Here is a 22,891-nt window from a genome sequence, read left to right on the forward strand (position 1 = left end):
TTTATATTCACTTTCACTCATATCAAACTACTAAAACAATCATTTCACTTTCCACTCTCGATCTTTCCTTTTACAATCTTTCTTCTTACATTCTTTCCTTGAACTTTCTTTTGCTTGCCAAGTAAAGTCGTAGTTCATTAATATAGGACGAGGTCATATTACACAAACTTTCATGAGTGTGTGTTGTATAACTTAACTGGTGTGAATTAAAAGATAAGAAGTTTGAGATCCATGAATCAAATCCAAACAAAAAAAAGAAAAACAGGTCATACGTAAAATACATTTGTCATTAAAAAAGGGCTTTCCGCACTACCTAGTATTGATATAAGCCTAATATATTATTTTAACATAAATTCTAATTTAAAATTCTTGTTTTTTTTCTTTCTTTAATTCACATTATTTCTTATATTTAATTATATCCTTAAGACTTAGTTTTATATTATACACGACTCTCTTGGCGCCTTAGATACGCAAAGGTGGTATTGAGTATGGGCACGAGGGACGGCAAAAGTTATGGTGCATAAGCCATTTCCTTATGCACTGTGCATAAACACATCACAACCATCAGATTTCTTTTATTTTGAACAAAAATAGTTTTGGCTCACTTTGAGGGTGTAGAAAGCAATTATGTTGGGATTTATGCACGGTGCATAAGGATAACCACTCCCACGAGGAACGACCATCCTTTTGGGTTTGGTTATGGTGCATAAGGATTTTCCTTATGCACCCTGCATAAGGATTGCTAATAGGGCCCATTAATAATAGCCCAACAAATTTTCTGCTTCCTACACCCCCAAAACAGAAAACAAGTAAAACTGGAAAAACAAAACAAACTATTATTCATTTCTTCACCACTCACCGTCGTTCTTCCACCTCTCGTTCACCTCTCACCGGAAACCGTCGCCGTTAACCATCGCCGTCGTTCTTCACCACTGTATCAATCGCATCATTTCTCAAGGTCGTCGTTCTCCACCACTGTCTTGATTTCCCCACCATCGTCGTTCTTCCAATCGTCGTTCTTCACCTTCCACCACCATCGGAAACAACCTCCACCACCGGAAACACTAGCCGCCGTTCTTCATCAACACAAGGTCGTCATTCTTCACCACCGGAGACACCGTCGTTCACTACACCAGCTCTTCACCACCACCGTCGTCGCCGTTCACTTCCAACACCGTCGTTCACTTCCAACGCCTTCGTTCACTACAACATCTTCAACAAACAGCAACATGTCGAAATCAAATCAGGTTTGCACTGAACTTCTTTATTGATCGTAAATTTGATTTTCAACCAAAACCATTTTTACGTGGAAATGGTTTCTATGTGTTGTACACTAAAACCATTTGGTGCTGGTAATTGTTTTCTTTGGATTAATGACTCAAGTATATTATAATCATCTGATGCTGGTAATTGATTTCTTTGATCCAGGTTAACAAATCTAACGACGGGGGGCCAATTCCAAACTTCAGTATTGGACTTACGCAATTAGAGCAAGAGCAAGCATCTGATAAAGGAAAAAAAAAGGGTAAAAAGATGGAAAAAAGGGTAAGTCTTCAATTCTATCTGCTGTCATTTTTAGTACGAGCAATAATTTCTTCGTTGATTTTTTAGTACGAGCAATAATTTGTTCATTATGCTGCAATGTTGTTCAATTGAAAGGTATTTTTCATTGATTCTGAAATAAATTGTTTTATCTATGTTTCTTTGATGTTTTGATTTCATCAATCTCAATTTGTTGTTGTATAGTTCATGCTATGTTTTTAATTGTTGCTGGATGTATGCTCAATGATTCATGTTTTGACTCTTCGTGCTTAACACTGAACTGCTAGTGATAGTTAACCTATGATATGAAGCATGCACTCGGACACACACAGCGCTGATACGACACGTCAGACACAATTTGAGAAAATTAGACAATTCAATGTAATCACATGTGTCCTGTCATCATTTGATTTGATACGCTATGTAGCACGGACACTTCTATTTGACGAGGATTTGGTTTGTCTGAATATCCATAACCAATAAGATCAATAGAGTATATGCGGTGGGATTTTGCTAGGTCTGGAATATTTTTCCTCCAGTGATCATTGCAATGGAGTGTATTCTCAATCACTCAAAATAACTGCAGAACCAAACAGACCTGGCTATAAGACCCTTACAATAAATATGTGATATAATATGTGTCCTGCATTTTCTAATTGAAATGAAAGAAGATGAATGCATGTTTCTTAATCAAATTTCTAGATACCTCTATTCATGAAAAAATTCAAGAATAAAGATCCCTATAATTCACGGACGAAAATAGATAAGTGTTATTTACATGAACTTTTGACCGGATAAATACTCAATATAGAATGCTAACATCGCATAAATAGATCATTGATTAATTGGGACTATTTGGACTAACTTATTTGAGCTTACCTCAAACACAATCACTTGTAAACTATTTGGTAGATAAATTGGTTTCTTGTGTGGAACTTTAGAACACATCAGCTATATTTCAATTTCTTAACTATGATGATAAATTGGTTGATGGTTTATGAGGAAGGAGAGGTGAAAGAAGCTAAAAAGTTGTGACTTATGATGATGAATGGTTTTGTTATCTGATGGTTCTGTGTTGTATATATATATATATATGCTCAGATTGAAATAGATACTGAAATTAATTAAGAGTATGTTTAAGAACAATCCATGTATCGGAGTTAATTATCAGGATTTATGCAGCTGTTATGATTGATGATGCTTTAGTGGTTACATGGTATGTGAATGATACTGCATTAGACATCAAAGTAGATGGTACCGGGTTTACTAATTGTTTCTGGATTTCATTGGTGAAATTCCAATTAGTTAATAGATATAAATGAGTTTATTGCACGAATGCTTCCAAAAACCTAAAACTATCTCTCGGCAAGGCCTAACAATGATATTATTTATCTTATCAACATGATTATAATCCCAAATAAGCTTTAACAATACTATAACTCTCTATGGAGTGTTTGATCATACTTGAATACTCTATTGTAGTGTGGGTAGTAAAATGGTTTCTGATCTATAAAATCATCATTATTGTCACTTTTACAGTATGATTTGTGTCCAAAATGAGGTTGATAAGATCATAACATCTTTTTTGCACCTCACACATTTGAACCTAGCTTAAGCATAGCAAGTGAGTCAAATACATTGCTTTTATCTGTTTTTTGCATCGATTTTGTTGGTTTTTTTTTTCTTTCTCTTTTATTTTCTCTTTGGCCTCAGTTTGGACAACTTACACAAACCTTAGCAGTTTAAGAGTATATTCATATAAATCTCTTGGTGGACACAAAACATACTGAAAGAGTGACAAAAATGGTGATCTTATAGATTGGAAATATTAGTAGTATCCATATTGTAACATAGTATTCAATTTTGCTCAAGCAGTAGGTGGACAAAAGAAGGTACACGTTTCCAATCATATAACACTGTGAAATCACCCTGTTCCTGTGTTGTATGCTTCATGTTTAGAATGGTTCTGTCATATACTTTGTGCTGTTACTGAGTTCAGAATTATATGTCCTCAAACTACTTTCAGAATATATATATATATATATTCAATTTGTCAAATAGTATCTTATTCAGAACTAATGTTGGTAATTGATTTCTTTGATCTAGGTTAACAAATCTAACGACGGGCCAATTCCAAACTTCAGTGTTGGACTTACGCAATTAGAGCAGGAGCAAGCATCTGATGAAGATAAAGGAAAAAAAAAGGGTAAAAAGATGGAAAAGAAGATGGAAAAAAGGGTAATTCTTCAATTCTATCTGCTGTCATTTACTCTGATATTGAAGACGTAGGCACAATTGGTCTATATCCTCTTATATCTCTCTGTCTGCATAGTCCACTTCGTCATAACTTCAATCTAATTTTTCTTCGTCATATCTCTCTGTCATTTATGTGAGCCTAACTGATAGGAATAGGATCACACATAACAAATTCATGCACTGCTTGGACTTGCACAATGTTGAATGTTGGAAATAACATATGAATGGTGGAATGGTAGTTCTGGGTGAGCATCAAGTCTCACGAGAGGCTTCAATCCAAGAGGAAAAAAACTGAATTGAATTTGTCTTGAACTCTCTCTGCATTTGTGTGTGTCTGCATCGTCTTATATCTCTCTCTGGCCCAATTGAATTTTTCTTAACTACAAAGTTTCAATTGTTTCGTTGAACACTGAGATGATAAATACATGTGTTTGATAAGATAGAAGAAAAAATCTAAAGACCGTTGGTTATTGGTAGTTATTCTAAATTTCTAATAGTGACATCTCTATGTTAGCACTTTTTTCGTGTATTTAGGACTCTTATATAACGAGTTCTTTAGTTTTAATTCAAAATACAAGAAAACATGAGAGGAAACTTACAAGAGGAATGTCTGAAGGTCTGTTCTTTAGAAACTTAGACAAAATAGGTGAGTGTTCATTAAACTATATATCTTTAATTTGCAAGATCACAATGTAATCTGTTTCCTCTTATGGTTCTGGACATAACCCTTGATTCTAAGGTGAACCACATTAATTAACTTTAATTGAGTTCTTATGTGTTTTGTTTTTTCACAGAAGTTCCAACCATTGTATCCAAAACCATTAGATGTATTTAATGGTTTTCTTTGCTCATGCAGGTGAAAAAAAGTAAAGAGTTAGAGCCATTGCCATCATTCAGTATTGGACTAACTCAAATGGAAGAGGAGGGCAGGAATGAAGAGGCTAAAAGTTCAGATGTGGAAGATGAGGAAAATGCAAAGCAAAGACTGAGGCATAAGATGAGTATACCTAAGGTATATGATCTTATGAATTCAGTAAATGGCAAACAAAGAAAGGATGAGATCATTAACGTATTGAATGAAAGTGGCTTTGGGGGAATGGTTCATATCTGGAACTGGAGCAGAGTCCATACTTTCTTTGTGGATTGGATAGTTAAAAACTTTGACAAAGAGAACATGTGGATAACATTAAGCAAGACCGAGGTACTTCCATTGAAAGAGGAAGATGTACATCGGGTCTATGAGCTTCCAATGGTGGGGAAGCAGATTAACCTTGATCTCTGCTCTGTGGAAGCAATTAAGAGATTGAGGATAGAATTAGGGCTGAATGGAAATTATTCTGCTTCTGTGAGGGTGACTGATTTGGAGAGAATATTGAAGACTCAAGAGAATCCAAAAGCTTGGGTGAAGGGTGCAATATGTTTTATCATTCACAAAATTTTGTGCCCAACTAATAGTAGCTTCGTATCTCTCCAATATGCGCACATATTAGAAGATCCAGCCGGGGTATCTTCTTATAATTGGTGCTCACATGTTCTTGAGTATATGAAAGAAGGCTTGCAAACTCCAGAAGTTGCAAATCCATTAGCGGACTTCCACTTTCTAATGGTGATCATTATATATATATTTGTATTTTTAAAAAAACTAAGTGGTGGATTTAATTTATGTATGTGCATGTTTTTATTGTGCAGATTAATTACTTGGAGAAAATGGGGAAGAGAAGCCCATTCCTGACAGGAAAATACAAGCGGCCTTCACTTCGTGATTGGGATGTCAAGGCGGCAAACCAAGACCTTCAGAAGGTCCATGACCTTATGGGACTCGAGCATGGACTGACAGCCGGGGTAACCAGACTGTATAACACCAATGAAGGTCCGCATGTAATGTGTTTTGATGCAGATACCTGTCCACTCTCTAAGGTGAGAGGAAAATAATGATCTAACTACTATTCATGCAATATTATGGTTTTGAAAATCCTAATAGTACATATAAAATTGCAGGCAAAAATGCATCTTGATCATTGTAGGTCTTGTATACGGATCTACACCTCAGCTGCGGAAACCTTGGAAAGAAGAATAGCTGAGGGAAATGTTGGAACTTCTGTGGAAAATGATGCAGTTAATGGAAAGGATCCAATGGAAGTGGAACCTGAGAGGGAGAAAGGACAGGATCAGAATGAATCATTCATACCACAAACAAGCACTCGAGGGGGAGAAAGGTACTGCATCTAATTTTAAGTCTCTCGTAGATTTGATTTAAAATCGTCAACATTTCCATTATAGATTCTGGTATGAAATTCACCCAATTTTGCTTTAAAACCATTTTGCTTGGGAAATGGTTTCTGTGCTTAGATTTGAAGTTAGACCTATCTTGATCAAACAACCACCGATGTACATGTACATGTTGAATCAAACTCAGAGCCTTTTAGGTCAGAGTTCTCGGGCTGGTAAAGAAAAAATATATGAATAAGAGCTGTTATAACTTCGTTCAAGCATTGAGATTTGTTAACTCTATTGGTTGAATGTTTTACTTTTCACTGCATATCATATTAGGTTCTAGAAGTGACAGTTTTATGTGATTGACAGTTTTATGTGATACATTGATTTTCCTAAGTTGCAAATTTATCTGCTGTTTAAAACTTTATCTGCTGTTTCATATCCTTTACTGATGGTTTCAGGTTGAATAATGACAAAGATGTAGCAGATGAAATTGATGCCAAAACACTTGATGAATCAGTGAGGAAAGCATGCAATATTGATCATTCTTTTACACAGGAAACAATCTTGAAGTATCCTGAGTTTTTTGATGATGGGGGAGAAGCTTCGAATGCAAAGTAAGTAATGGATATATATGATGTGTTTTAAGGGTTTTTAATTTGTGATGTGTAAAACTATAAGAACGAACTAATGGTTTTCTATATGATGTGTTTGCCAATAGGGAATCAGTTAAGCCACAATTTGAAAAAAGCAATGTGAGGGAGGTGGAGAAACCAGAGAAGTTTCAAGAGTTTTTTGATGGGGGAGAAGCTTCGAATGCAGGGTAAAACTAACTAATGGTTTTTAATTTGTAATGTGTAAAACTATAAGAACTAACTAATGATTTTCTATATGTGATGTGTTTGCCAATAGTGAATCGATTAAAACAGAATGTGAAGCAAGCAATGTGAAGCAAGCAAACTTGATGTCAGAGGAGAACCCGAAGGAGCATAAGCCTTTGGAACCTAACAAACACTGTGTTATAGAGTAAGAATCAACCAATGTGACAATTCTACATTACAATTGATTCATTAAATTATGCACAATATTAATTCTGCTAGTCTATCAATTATGTAATTTATTTGACAGAGCAATTCCGTTAAGGTCGGTGTTTCCAGATGCAATAATCGACTTGGATAATGTCCAAACTGTGCAGACAAAGAAAAGAAAGAAGCATGATATGCTTTATTCCGGTGGCACATACCCTGAGCGTAGGAGAGCTGTGAAGAAATCAAAATACCTTGCAAGCCCCTACGATGAAGCTATCTATGAGTCAAATGCAAGTAAGATGCAGAAGGACATATCAACATTTGCATGGAGCATTTCACATGATGAGTAAGGGAAAACCATTTTAAATATCTATTGGCAAATTATATGAATTAGTATGCTTTATAGGACAAACAAATCCTAAATGTTTTATAATAATTTAGGGAGGAGCTTTTATATTGCTCGGATAACAAGGCTCATGCTTTCAGTCTACAAAGGAGAGACTTGTGGTCACTTCAAAAAGACGAATGGGTGTCATGCTTTGTGATAAATGCCTGGGTCGATTGCTTAAACTGGAGTCAACCAAATGCAAAAATGACACGGCTGGTTACACCATTCCTAAATTATGTATGCATTACATTCCATTAATGTTAAAAGTTTACATACTGTTTAGATATTTTTGGAATTGATTTTAGTCATTTTATATAAACAGGTTGACTTGCAAAGACCTGATGAAAACCATTGTAAAAGATTCATTGAAAGACTGAGAAACTTCAAATACATGGATTGGAAGGCTATTGACCCTACATGTTTAGAATATGTAAGACTTTGCAGTTCATTATAATTTTGGCAATTTCTACATATTGATTGTTTGCACTAATTGTTCATTATAATTTTGACTTACATGTTTAGATAATGACGCCAGCACTCATTGGAGATCCGGGTTTTCATTATGCATGCTTCGTTGTGAATTTGAAGAGTCAAAAATTTCAATTCCTGAACAGCTTGAAAGGAGAGACATTGAACATGAAAAATGGCGAAGCAACTGTGTACAAGAAGATGTTTGATGTGTGGCTGAAGGAGGTGGAAGCATTTGTGATAGAATTGTATAGGAAAAGAAAAATCACAATGCCTTTCCAGTTTAGCACTTTCAAGTGGGAAACACCAAAGATGCCCATTCAATGTGATAAAGACAGTTGTGGGGTCTTTTGTATGAAGTTTCTTGCTGAATGGGATGGTGGCAATACTGAAATGGAATCCTTCAAAGATTGGTCCAAAATGAGAAAGCTTGGGAAGAACGGGAGGGTTGCAAAAACAATGGATTTGAGAATTGAAATTTGTTCAACAATATTAAGCGACTCAAGCAATAGCAAAAGAACCTATGTGGAGAAGGCTGCAACTTCATACTATAAAGAATTGCTTCAAAAGCTAACACCGGATTAGTGTTAATGTTTTTTTTCTATTGAGTTTGTATAAAAAACAAATATTGTTGAACAAATTTATGATGTTTATGATGTTTATGAATTTCTGAATCTGTGTTAATGCTTCAAAAGATGTTTATGAATTTCGATGAATTTGCTCAAAATTAGGTGTATGGAATACTGAAACCATAAGTATGGTATAATGGTTTTGATAGTACTAGGTAAAACCATACTTATGGTGTAATGGTTTTGATCCAAATTATTATAAGTACATGGTTCTAATGGTTTTCTAAATAAAAACAAATGTGATAAACAGTTATTTTAGGCCCAAGAATGTTGAATTTAATTAAAATTTGCTCAAAATTAGGTGTTTGGAATACTGAAACCATAAGTATGGTATAATGGTTTTGATAGTGTACTAGGTAAAACCATACTTATGGTGTTATGGTTTTGATCCAAATTATTATAGGTACATGGATCTAATGGTTTTCTAAATAAAAACAAATGTGATAAACAGTTATTTTAGGCCCAAGAATGTTAAATTTAATTAAAATTTGCTCAAAATTAGGTGTTTGGAATACTGAAACCATAAGTATGGCATAATGGTTTTGATAGTGTACTAGGTAAAACCATACTTATGATATTATGGTTTTGAATCCAAATTATTATAGGTACATGGATCTAATGGTTTTCTAAATAAAAACAAATGTGATAAACAGTTATTTTAGGCCCAAGAATGTTGAATTTAATTAAAATTTGCTCAAAATTAGGTGTTTGGAATACTGAAACCATAAGTATGGCATAATGGTTTTGATAGTGTACTAGGTAAAACCATACCTATGGTGTTATGGTTTTGATCCAAATTATTATAGGTACATGAATCTAATGGTTTTCTAAATAAAAACAAATGTGATAAACAATTATTTTACGCCCAAGAATGTTGAATTTAATTAAAATTTGATCAAACTTAGGTGTATGGAATACTGAAACCATAAGTATGGGATACTGGTTTTGATAGTGTACTAGGTAAAACCATACTTATGGTGTAATGGTTTTGATCCAAATTATTATAGGTACATGGATCTAATGGTTTTCTAAATAAAAACAAATGTGATAAACAGTTATTTTACGCCCAAGAATGTTGAATTTAATTAAAATTTGATCAAACTTAGGTGTATGGAATACTGAAACCATAAGTATGGGATACTGGTTTTGATAGTGTACTAGGTAAAACCATACTTATGGTGTAATGGTTTTGATCCAAATTATTATAGGTACATGGATCTAATGGTTTTCTAAATAAAAACAAATGTGATAAACAGTTATTTTAGGCCCAAGAATGTTGAATTTAATTAAAATTTGATCAAAATTAGGTGTATGGAATACTGAAACCATAAGTATGGGATACTGGTTTTGATAGTGTACTAGGTAAAACCATACTTATGGTGTAATGGTTTTGATCCAAATTATTATAGGTACATGGTTCTAATGGTTTTCTAAATAAAAACAAATGTGATAAACAGTTATTTTACACCCAAGAATGTTGAATTTAATTAAAATTTGATCAAAATTAGGTGTTTGGAATACTGAAACCAAAAGTATGGCATAATGGTTTTGATAGTGTACTAGGTAAAACCATACTTATGGTATTATGGTTTTGAATCCAAATTATTATAGGTACATGGTTCTAATGGTTTTCTAAATAAAAACAAATGTGATAAACAGTTATTTTAGGCCCAAGAATGTTGAATTTAATTAAAATTTGATCAAACTTAGGTGTATGGAATACTGAAACCATAAGTATGGGATAATGGTTTTGATAGTGTACTAGGTAAAACCATACTTATGGTGTAATGGTTTTGATCCAAATTATTATAGGTACATGGATCTAATGGTTTTCTAAATAAAAACAAATGTGATAAACAGTTATTTTACGCCCAAGAATGTTGAATTTAATTAAAATTTGATCAAAATTAGGTGTATGGAATACTGAAACCATAAGTATGGTATAATGGTTTTGATAGTGTACTAGGTAAAACCATACTTATGGTGTAATGGTTTTGATCCAAATTATTATTGGTACATGAATCTAATGGTTTTGATAGTGTTCTATGTAAAAACATATGTGATAAGAATGTTCAATTTAATTAAAATTTATAAGAATGTTCAAATGTGAAAACCATACTTATTGTCTAATGGTTTTGTAACAACCATTAATCATCAATACATAACAATAAAGAATGTGAATGTCTAATTTCCAATAGATCATATCAAAATATTCCTAATAAAATCTATTACAAACTTATAACATAAAAACAATCAATCAGTGACCGCTTTTTTTTTTAAAGCTTCATCATCTCTCTTTTGTTTCTTCCGATTTATAACGAATTTCTGCCTTTCTCTAGCTTTTTCATAATCACTTTTAAGTCGCTTCTTTGACTTAATTGGATTTGGTCTTTCTTTGAACTTTGGTGCAGTGGACTTCAACCCAGTAGATGGTTCACCGACAACAGCTCCTTTTGAAGACTTGGATGATGATATCACGGAAGATGGGTCTGTATGAATACCTTTAGAAAGAAGCAACTCCTCTGCCTTTTTCCCAGCTTCAAGAACACCGTCGAGAAAAATTTGAGATGCCTCTGGATTTGCACAAAAACGTGTAGAAAGCTGAACGGTAACAGCACAAATTTGTTGATATCGTTGTGCTTGAGTGGTGTCTTCAGTGCCAACATTGATGGTAGATTTCAGCTTATCAACAGACGGACGCACATCTCTAGTCCAACGCTTTAAAACATATTGTCCAGGTATTGTCTTCAAAAAATGATACTGCACATAACCACCTAAGAACTCAAAGATCTTCAAAACATGTCGACATAAAAAGCCCCTGTTCTCAAACATACGGCATGAACAACTAAAACTTTTGCTTCTAATGTCAACTGTGACAACCCTTTCATCAAGTCGATCATGATCTTCAAAACTTTGGAAAAGGTTTTCTTGAAGTTCTGCATCCAAAACATCAACATTGGAAGGCCCTTCATTATCATTATCAACATCATCATAATTATCATCAACCTTTTCAATTGTGAAAACTTTGAAAAACTTGTTAAAGGCAGACCCTTTTTTTGTGTCCTCCTCATGATAGTATTTGAAGGAAAGGTCATACTGCCTGTGAATAAATGCAAAGCAAGCTGGTGTGTACTTGTTGACAACGGACCGCATCAGCTGACTATTGGGATAATTATTTTTTGTTCTAGTGTTTGCAGCCTTGAAGTCCAACTCAGCATGATTATCTCTCATTCTCTGAACCATAATGTTGAAATGACTAAAGAGTCGAACAAGTGAATGGTCTGGCTGCAGAAATCCACGAAGAAAAGCATTGAAAGACTCACTTAACTGAGTTGTTTTCAGACCAGCTGTAAAATGTGACTTGACCCAAGCTGAAGACCAATGCATACGATTTCCGTAAGTTTGGACAAGCCACCTAAAGTCTGAAGTAGGCCTTCCATTAAAACAAATTTTCATCATCTGATCCCAATTATAGTCGAAATCTGATTCATCGTCTACATTTGAAACCAAATTAGTTAACTCATCGAAAAATGCACTGTTTGCACGAGAGCCAAGATTTTTCTTTGCATTCTCTGCCATGTGCCATGAACAAAGCCCGTGAAAAACACCTGGAAAAGTATTCGGAATTGAACACAATAACGCACTAGCCTGGTCTGTATATATAGTCTGTGGTTTCTTATTGGACATACACTTCAAGAATGTTGTAAACAACCAATCAAAAGTAGCTGCTGTCTCATCGTACAATAGCGCAGCACCAAATAAAACACTCTTGCGATGATTGTCAAAACCAATAAAGGCAGCTGAAATAATGACCAATAAATGACCTATCAGAACAAAATACAACATACATATAACTAACTTACAATAAATAATGAAACCAACCCTAAATTATAATGCATTTATGCTAGTATGTAATCACAAATTATAAGAAATCACGGCTCAGCAGTGAATAAACTCAATGATAAAACACATAGACACTAAGTATTCTAATAAGTATGTACTAAAGATCGATCACACAAGACAATTTCATTAGTGTTCTATGTAAAAATTTAATTAAAATTTGATCAAAATTAGGGGTATGGAATACTGAAACCATAAGTATGGTTTAATGGTTTTGATAGTGTCGTATGTAAAACCATACTTATGGTGTAATGGTTTTAGATGAATTTATTATCGGTATATGGTTAGTATATGATGAATTTAAATTCTGGCTAAGTAAAAATGCCTGCAACTTTGTCAATCTCGGACACATATGACAGCCACACCTAGACACTAGGTGGTTCAAAATGTACTCCTACCTACACTAACCATGCCAGAACAAAAATACAACATAATGAAAGTAAACACTAATTAAAAACCTGAGAGAAGTAAAAGATACTAACCTAATGGGCGATATTGATTGTTTGTTCGGTAAGTTGTATCAAAACTGATGACATCACCAAATAGAGAATAATCTAGTTGCATAATTCCATCTGCCCAAAAAATGCTAGCTATGTCTTCTGCAGCATCAACTTGGATATCATAGTAAAAAGATGGTTTCGAGAGAGCTTCATTTCTAAAGAATTCTTGAATTATAGTTGCTTCACCAACCACCATCTCCTTTTGACGAATTGTCATTAGATAGTTCTTTAAGTCTGAAAACCGAAAAGGAAGATTCTCCGTACCTCCAACTCCTTGACCAAGAACTTCATAAGACGTTCTCATCGACATTCCAGCTTTAGAATTTATTAGAGCTAGTTGTCCTTGAACTTCATTTACTTCTCTAAATGATCTCAGATAACACAAATGCTCTGGTTTATGTAATGGATGACAGTGAGCCACATCCCATCTATAAATCTTATACACATTCAAAACTTCATCCAGCTTCAAATATATTCCAGCTGTACAACCGACCCTTTCCTCAGGTTTTTCATTCACTTTCACAAACTCAATAACCAGTGGACTGTCTGATGTTGGCCTGTTGTTAGGATTAAGCAAACTTCCCTTCTTGTAACCTTGTTTGTTACAAACATAACGCAAATAATGTATCTTTTTCTGATTTCTTATTTTGTGAATTTTTCTTCGACTTCAACATAGTCCTAATAGAAAATCCAGTGTTATATGCATAATTACCATAAAAATCTTCAACCTCTTTGATAGATTGAAAGACTAAAGACTTCCATGATTCTTCATTGCTAGGGGAGTAACATTCAGTACTATCAGCATGAATCATTGAAGAAGTTTCAACACTCAGTTGTCCACTCTCAGCATGAATCAGTGATGAAGCTTCAACACTCAGTTGTCCACTCTCAGATGAAGTTGATATCAAATCCATTGAAATCAGCAACAAACACTATTAAGAACAAACAACCATTAGCACATTAAGCATTTTTCATTCAATATACAACACGATTAACACATCAATGCATGTAAATTTGCAGATTAAGCATTCAAGATCAGAAAAGTAGACAAGGACTGAAAAAACTACAAACAATAACACATCAATGCTCTTATTTTTCAATCTAATATTCCTAAAAGTTTCGCATAAATCTTTGCCTGACTTGAATAATGAGTTATTCACTCTTGTTTATCATCGGCTTAAATTCGATTGTATAGCTATTTTTCATGGTTACAAACCAGGAATAAAAGGACTCCTCTTTTCAATGCATATCATATTAGGTTCTAGAAGTGACAGTTTTATGTGATACATTGATTTTCATAAGTTGTAAATTTTAGGTATCATACAACTTTCAATAAGTGTCCTGGAGTTTGTGACACAAGAGTTTTATGTCTGAAACTATATAGAAAAATAAACTTGTTTGGTTCTGACTAGGTTTGGATATTGTTTTTACAGAAATCAATTGTAGCAAATATAAGTTATTACATGATACAATAGTCCTCAAATATAGCAAATAAACTTGTTTGGTTCTGATTCTTAATGCATCTAATTTTAGTCTCTTAATGACACTTCACATCAAAATTGTAAGACTCTGAACAATAATTTTGTAAATCATGTTCAATGACACTTCACATGAAAAACTTTATCTGCTGTTTCATATCCTTTAGTGATGGTTTCAGGTTGAATAATGACAAAGATGTAGCAGATGAAATTGATTCCAAAACACTTGATGAATCAGTGAGGAAAGCATGCAATTAGTGTTTCATAAATCACCAAAAAATGCAGGAACATGGAATGGTTCATAAATCACCAAAAGAATTCTATGTTGAGGAATTAGTGTTTCATAAATCACCAAACAGACTAATAGAGCATAGTTCTATAAACAGAAACCATAAAAGAATGCAAAATTGTCTTGCATACCAGTGCCTCCCCCTGTTTGACCTTGTTCCCTACACAAAGCGTATCATTTTAGATAGTAAACAAAATAAAATCAAAAAGAGCATCAAAATTCAAACTTCACTACTTATTTAGTCACAAGGCAAATGCAAATCAAATACTCAAAAAGTTTAGGATGATAGAAGGATTACCCCAATGCAAATCACATACTCAAAAAGGATTTATAGCAGGATTTGAATGAAGGAACCCTAGGTTCAAATACAACTCATGCAAATGTCATCAGAAAAAGGTCATTATGGTGAGCCATGCCCATATAGGCTATGCTTGCACATTTAAGTAGGTGCTTATAGTGTAATAATAAATGTAGACTCAGACCCAAATTGTAAATTTTTTCTTAGACAGATAATAAAACACACACTTTCAAGGATTTTATTGCACAAAAACCAAAAAATTGTTTTTTATGCATAGCATCTGACAATCATGATCAGCAAAAGGAAACAAGCTACAACAACAAATATTTCCAAAAAAGGCTATAACCAAAAAAGGTTGCACCTAGATCAACCTATATGATTTATCATCCACCTAATAAAAGACTTAGCTAAGATCTTAGGGAAAACCTCATAGTAGACAAATTTCAACATAAAGATGCAGAGAGCATGTAGAAGAGGATACACAAACACATCATTAAATGTTCCATTGATCCAAAATATTATAATTCACAATAATTCAAATTTAGATTGGTCAAGGAATTTGAAGTGAAGTGATGAAATATTCCAAACATACTAACAGAGCATAGTTCTATAAACAGAAACCATAAAAGAGTGCGGAAATTTGAATCAAAACCTATATACAATTTACTGATTAGCTGAAAATGCAAGGGTGAAATTCGTGGAAGCTAACCGGAGCAGCGAGAAAGGGTAAATGCCGGTGAAATTAGGCCGCGGCGAGAAAGGATAAATGCCGGTGAAATCAGGCCGTGACCTAATTGAGTCGGAGCAATTGAGTCGGAGAAGTTGAGTCACGCCATCACCTAGCCGGAAAACCACGTCGAAGCAAGTTCGAACGCGAGCAAGAGAGCAACGCCGGAGGAATTGAGTCGGAGCAGTTGTGGTAAGAATCAAAAGCTACAAATTTTCATATAAATTTTGAGTGAGTCAGTTGAACTATAAATTTGTGCATAAAAATCAAAAGCTACAAATTTGTGGTAAGAATCAATTCTGTAAGCAACCAAAACATCTAAGAATTAATTGAAAACCACCAGAATCAAGTTCATAATAGAAGATGAACGAAATAAATATATAATTGAAAGCTAACCGGAGCAGCGAGCAAGGGTGAATGCCGGTGAAATCAGGCCGTGACCTAGCCGGAAAACCACGTCGGAGCTAGCGTAAGCGCGAGCAAGAGAGAAATGTCGGAGCAATTGAGTCGGAGGAACGTCGGAGCAGTTGAGTAACGCCGTGATCTAGCCGGAAAACCACGTCGAAGCAAGTTCCAGCGCGAGCAAGAGAGCAACGTCGAAGGAATCAAGTCGGAGCAGTTGAGTCGCCGTGACCTTGCCGGAAAACGACGTCGGAGCAAGGGTCAGGGCAAGCAAAGTCACGTCGGAGCAGTTGATTGCGAAAACGCGTGCGAGCAAGAATGATTTTCTGCAATCAAAGTGTGGGTGTGAGATGTGAGCTGTGAAACGTTAGATTAAGCATGATCTGATGGTTGACAAGTACTTATGCATGGTGGATAAGTTATGGCTTATGCACCATAACTTTTGCCCAACCCGAATGCTCACACATAATCTTCTTATCTTCTTATCTTCTTATATATTAAAGTTAACATGTAAGCCCTAATTTTAACCTAAACCCTATTGCATAATTTTACTGTTTTAACCCTAATGCTCACACATATCTTCATATATATTAAAGTTAACATTTATATATTAAAGTTAACATGTAAGCCCTAATTTTAACCTAAACCGTGTTGCATAATTTTACTGTTTTAACCCTAATGCTCACACCTAATCTCCTATTTTCATGAACAACCCGAATGCTGACACCTAATCTTCTTATATATTAAAGTTAACATGTAAGCCCTAATTTTAACCTAAACCCTATTGCATAATTATACTGTTTTAACCCTAATGCTCACACCTAATCTTCTTATATATCTTCTTATATATTAAAGTTAACCCGTAAGCCCTAATTTAAACCCTAATCTATATAAACAGGTGGAAGAAACATTTCAACAAACAGTTAAAGGGTATCATTTACGGTAAATGTCAAATATTCGATAAAAGGAAAATTATTTAAATAAAACATTTTACATGTTGAGGTTAAGAATGGGCTATTTTTAGGTACATAATATAACATTAACATATAATTTTTACAAAAGAATGAAGTAACATTTTGTCAAAAATAAAATAAAAAAAGATGAAGTAACATACCAATAATATAACATTGACATATAATTTTAACAAAAGAATGAAGTAACACACGATTGATAAAAATTAATATTTTTAAGGTGAATAAGCGTGATGTCTGAGGTTCGAATTACAACATCTGCATATATTTGGGACCACATATTTCATTCTCTTTGATATGCATTGAGATTTGTTTTTGTCTACTACATCTACAATGTATATGACTCGCACGGGTGGAAAGTCTAGTTGTAAGAAAAAGGAATTAGTTACTTTCCCTTGGCATTATTTGCATGGAAGTGCCCATCCTCACAAAATGATCAATTACTAACGTGTGATTGGTGAATGATACTTTCCTTTAGAGCTTTAAACAATTTAACTAGTTTCATAAGGAAAAAAACTACAAAGTAATCAAAATTTATCATTAACATGTAGCATTAATTAAAATGTAATTAATATTATTCTTGTGTGTAGCTCAATTGACAAAAACAATGCATTGTTGTATACATAAATCATGTTCGAACTTCAAATACCTCATTTGTTCATCTTAAAATGTGAATATTATATGTTAGGCTACTTGATGCAACTAATTAAATTGGTTTCTTTAGATTTTGTTTTGTACATAATGTTTATTTTAGAGAAATAAAATTTGTACAGCCATTTTGTAACAATCTTTTAACAATTTTCTCTCTCATACTCACATTATAACCATATTCTCTCTCTTCATTTTTCTCTCTCTCTCTCTCTCTCTCTCTATATATATATATATATATCTCTCTCTATTGTTTTTAACAATAATAAGAAAGAAAAAAGAGAAAGTTGCCACAAATGATTCTACAAATATCACTCACTACTCTTATTTTAAGTTTCATTTTGGTCCTACTCATTTCAAACGCTACACCATTTTGGTAATTTTGACAAACCTCTTTTTTCCGCAAATTTTTAAGAAGCCTTATTTAACACTACTGAAGTAATCTTATCTGCGATACAATTGGCGAATGTAGTGTATAAACTTTACTAACTTCAAGAGAGAACTTGTAACCTCAATCAGAAAGTTATTTCTACGTTTGCAGTGCAAAATTAGGGTTCGTCGTTTCTGTGATTTGGAGAGGTCGATCTTTGACTTGGAGAGGGTTGATCTTCGATTTGGAGAAGGAAGATCTAAGAGAAGATCCGCCATCACAAGGGAACATTATTAGTGCGTTCATTTTAATAATCAACTAAGGTGCGTTTTAATTTTTCTTCATTCTAGAGTGATTTTCAATGATATCAATTATTCAATGTCATGACTATATTCGTTTCGCTTTGTTGTCATATTATTTAAAAATCCACAATCTTCATGAATGAAATAGTAGACACAAATATTTGTTTCCATATAACAATTTTTACAATATCATCATATTTATGGATTGAATAAAATGATATAGCCATATTACATGCCTTTTCCTTTTGAAAGCGAGATCTAAACACCTTAAACATAAGTCGTGAGATTAACAATGTCAAATATCATATTCATAGTGAATTGATTTTTATTTATTTTTTATTGTGTTCAAAATTCAACAAATATTCAAATCAAACCCACACAAGAAACGTCGTTGAGAAAGAAAAGAAAAAAAAATCTTGTAGATAAAAAGAAAAGAAAAATATAATAATCAATTAAAATTGTTGCATGATATAGAAAAATAGAAATGATAGTATTTTAAAGAAAGTGTAACTAAAAACAGAAAACGTGTATCAGTGAGTTTTCACTTCATTTGAATCTCATTGACCCATCAATCAATCAACCAACAAACTCTCTCGACTGCTGCATTGCATGACTTCACACTTTATTTCTTACTCCGTCCGTACGTTCAAATCAAACCAAAACGTCGTCGTTTCAACTTTCAAATTTTTACTTCTCTGTTTTCAAACTAGTTATGAATGAATATTAATGGAACTATTACTTTATTTATTTATGCTTTCTTTTTTTCTTCTTTGTAGACGAAGTGGTAAACATCATTGAAACTGAATACTCAGACACAACTGCGAGGTCTCGGGTTTTGCGAGTTAAATGGCGCCATCACTAACACAAGCTTGTTGTGTGGAAGAAATAGTTGGAGATTTTAAATGGGGGAACAAAAGAGGAATTGGTGTGAAGAATAAAGATACACAGTTCTATGATTCTTTTGTTTATGAAGGTGTTGAGTATTTTCTACATGATTGTGTTTATTTTTACCACACTGATCATGTTGAAACTTCTATTGGTATGCTTGTCAAGATGTTTGAGAATGGTCGTAGAAAGATGATCAGAGTTGTTTGGTTCTTTCGTCCTTCGGAAATTCGGAGTTTTCATCGAAGTTATCAGCCGAGTTGGAATGAGTTGTTCTTGGCTTCTGGGAAAGGCAAAGGTCTTACCAATGTCAATTCCGTGGTAATGGTAATTCTAATTCATTATTTGATTTTTATGTAGCACTCATACTTATGATTGAAGACAACATGTGTTAGTGTTAGTGTCTGACATGGCATGATACTGACAACGTGATCACATTCAATTATATCGTATTTTCAAATTATAACTCGTGTTGACGTGTCAGTGTTGTGTCGTGTCAGTACTTCATAGTTTGATTTATTGTGATCATGAGACCCTGTACTATAGTTGAAGATTGAGTATGTCCTAAATTTATTTGAATGTGGGGTCTGAATGTTTGTGATGAAAATAGACTGAATGCATGGAATGAGAGATTTATCTTTGAATGCAATATATATTAGCTTATCTTGGTAGGTTGAAAAATGTTCTTGTGGAGCCTTTTGGCACCAGCTGAAATCGTTATTCTGCTTAATGATTTGGTTAAATGTAACTTATATTCATCATAAAAGCTATTTTCAACTATCTTTATTCCTGAGAGTTGAAGAAGTAAGGATTATGAGGATGTTGATAGAAAATATCTTGAGTTCTAGTAAATGAAATACTGGTTTTAAGAGAAATTTGAGAAGGGGATGAATGAAAGCATGTGCATTTGCTAGCAGTCTGAAGATACTAACTAGACTTCCTTTTGAAGATGTTAAATGGTTACAAAATTTGGTTTGTTTTATTTTAGTTTTATAAATCATGTACTATGTTATCTTATTGAAGTTTTACAAAAATGCTTAATGACATGCATTTAGATAGTTTGGGTTAGGGTGTTTATGTATCTTGCCGTAAATTGCGTTTTAGCTGACAATTTTTGAATGTCCTCTTTTGATATATCTAGACATTATCATTCTAGGAAGAGCTAATACCTGCTTCTCCTTAATGGTAGTTTTGTTGGGCAAGTGTCTCAAATTCGATATAGTTGAAAAGTGGGTTTGTCATTTCGCTAAAGTTGGTTTGATGGTGCTATTTCCTCCATTCAAAATATGTTTTCAGGAATCAATTCTTGGAAAATGCTGCATAGTTTGCAGTTCAGAGGATAAGAGAAATCCCAAGCCATCTGAAACAGAGTTAAAGAGAGCAGATTTCTTTTTCAAATGTACTTTCGATGTTGATAGGCTTGTAATCGATGATAAATTTCCAGATAAGATTGATGGAATTGAAGGTCAGTTATTCATGTTTTGCACTTCTTTGCCTGCTATTTTCATGATTAAATTGGACACACCACATATAGTAACTATTTGAACTGTTCATATGGTACACTTGCTTGATTTTTTACAATATGGAAGTATGTTGTTACCAAAAGTTAGCATTCCCAATTACATTAGTTCATTGTGTTGGTGTTCTGCAGTGGAGCAATTCTTTAATAAGAAGAGGGATAGAAAGACAGGTAACAGTGTGCATCTTGAGGCAAATAAAATGTCTAAAGATATCACAAAGATAAAGATAAAGACTATAACATCGGAGAATATTAAACATGAGGTTAAGACTAAGACCGCTCCTTCAGACATCCTGCGTTGTAAAGTTGAAGGAACAGCTTCTGAGATTGTCTCACCAAAGACATTGTTAGATTCTTCTCCATTTAAAAAGAGGAAGGTCTTTGAAGAGAAGTCAAGACTTGGTCATAGTAGCAACTCTCAAAAGAAAAAGGAATTTAATGAGAAGAAAGAGTTGCGACAGGATGACAGTTATAATCCAACCAGGAAAGTTACGGAGGTGACTGAAAGGCCGAATGCAGTAAGTCTCTAAAATCATGACGGTAATCATAGTTTTGATTGTTTTCTTTCTTTCTTTTTTTGGACAGAATTTTCCCTGCTGTCTTGAAAACTTGATCCTAGTCTCCTAGATGACGTGAATGAATTGGATAAATTATAGTTCATCTTCTTGTTTTGGTGTGTTTAGACTTTTGACAGAGAAAAATATTTTTAACTTATGAAAGTTTAATCATCATTATATATTCATTTCAAAATGTCCTTTCTTCATTTGATATAAATGATTTAACTTTATAACATGAGTTCTGAAGCACAATAAAAAGCTTGGGAATGTGGTTTTCGTGTATATATGACTCCAGTACTACTCTAATTTTTGCTAACCCCCGTATTTATCTTTAATCCTTTACTAATCCCTGTATTTATTGTTGCAGGAGAAAAGAAAGTGGTTTAAGAAAATGGTGAGTTTTTATTTCTTTACTTTTATTCTGGACTTTTGGTTCAGGTTTTGATCAACAGCTTGGATTTATCAGTAAAGTGTTTTTCTTTGTAATTTGGATAATAGAGAAAGGAGCTCATAACTTGAGCTTGTAGATTACTTTGTAATTTTCTTGGTCTAGCATCTAAATAAATGAATAGTTTCTCTTAGCTTTTTAGTTTCATTCATTTTTTTATGTGCCGTTGATTTCTCTTTTATTTCTTTTATTGAATTTTGGTTGATATTATCAAGTTTTTTTTTCCTTTCTATTTAGTACTTAAATCAATATTAGGTTTATGAGAAATTGATTTTCCTTGCGAAATGCTTGGACAATTATGGAAAAGATTTAAATAAAACTTCTTACTTTTGAAAATAAAAATATGAATTTTTTCCAGAATTTTTTAATTTTATGAGAATTGAAAAAAATCTTAAAATTAATTTTTGTTTCTAAATATATTAATTTTTAGAAAATTTTAATATATATTAATCTTTTCCAGATTTTTTATTTTATTTTTTCCGAATTTTTTCATTATTAGTGTTTTTGGGTTAATAGTGTTTTTTTAATTTTTATTAATTTTTCCAGAATTTTTAAATTTTTTCATAAAATTTCCAGGTTTTGTTTTAATTTTTTAAGATTTTTTCATTTTTAAATTTCACGTTTTTTAAAATTATATTTATAATTTTTCCAGATTTTTTTAATCATTATTAATTTTTTGATTTTTTTTTTTAAAAAAATCATAAATGCCTCGTGGCATGAAAAAAAAAAAATTGACACGTCACTGCCACGTAGGAGATTTTGCTGACTCATTGTGGTGAGGGGCCAATCCTGAAGAATCTTCATTTTTCAAGGGTGGAATCTAAAAAAAAAAAATTTACAGAGACTAAAACCAAAAGTGCACTATATTACAGGGGCCAAAAACACTATTAACCCTATATATAAAGACCTCCATTTGATTTATAAAATGATGCTACACTATATATATGAACACAACTACCTCATCCTTCATAAAACTACTTATTGATAAACAAATCAGTACACAAAAACCAATAACCTGTGTTGATTTATGTTGTTAGGTACTAGATTTTTATTATCCTACAAAGTTCACTAT

General features: G+C 33.2%; 3 protein-coding genes across 3 annotated transcripts; 2 read left to right on the forward strand and 1 right to left on the reverse strand.

Annotated features, from left to right (window-relative positions):
- The first annotated feature begins 750 nt into the window (after positions 1-750).
- LOC112418017 (uncharacterized) lies at positions 751-8,623 on the forward strand. The gene is made up of 13 exons (XM_039830922.1): positions 751-1,247; positions 1,429-1,545; positions 3,649-3,780; positions 4,655-5,404; positions 5,488-5,715; positions 5,797-6,014; positions 6,474-6,629; positions 6,734-6,835; positions 6,925-7,038; positions 7,141-7,386; positions 7,482-7,665; positions 7,751-7,858; positions 7,951-8,623. The coding sequence occupies exons 1-13, from the start codon at positions 1,230-1,232 to the stop codon at positions 8,479-8,481; spliced, it is 2,904 nt and encodes a 967-aa protein (XP_039686856.1). The 5' UTR covers positions 751-1,229; the 3' UTR covers positions 8,482-8,623.
- A 2,106-nt stretch (positions 8,624-10,729) lies between these two features.
- LOC112420982 (protein FAR1-RELATED SEQUENCE 9-like) lies at positions 10,730-13,839 on the reverse strand. Its single transcript, XM_039831141.1, has 4 exons — positions 13,638-13,839; positions 12,908-13,519; positions 10,845-12,325; positions 10,730-10,750 (listed from the first exon to the last, which is right to left on the reverse strand). Exons 1-4 carry the CDS (start codon positions 13,837-13,839, stop codon positions 10,730-10,732), a joined length of 2,316 nt encoding a protein of 771 aa, XP_039687075.1.
- A 5,135-nt stretch (positions 13,840-18,974) lies between these two features.
- LOC120578102 (protein ANTI-SILENCING 1-like) lies at positions 18,975-21,904 on the forward strand. The gene is made up of 4 exons (XM_039830176.1): positions 18,975-19,616; positions 20,592-20,760; positions 20,947-21,332; positions 21,739-21,904. Exons 1-4 carry the CDS (start codon positions 19,257-19,259, stop codon positions 21,814-21,816), a joined length of 993 nt encoding a protein of 330 aa, XP_039686110.1. The 5' UTR covers positions 18,975-19,256; the 3' UTR covers positions 21,817-21,904.
- Positions 21,905-22,891: the final 987 nt, after the last annotated feature.

Source organism: Medicago truncatula, chromosome 2, assembly GCF_003473485.1.
Source record: "Medicago truncatula cultivar Jemalong A17 chromosome 2, MtrunA17r5.0-ANR, whole genome shotgun sequence".
Taxonomy (NCBI): domain Eukaryota; kingdom Viridiplantae; phylum Streptophyta; class Magnoliopsida; order Fabales; family Fabaceae; genus Medicago; species Medicago truncatula.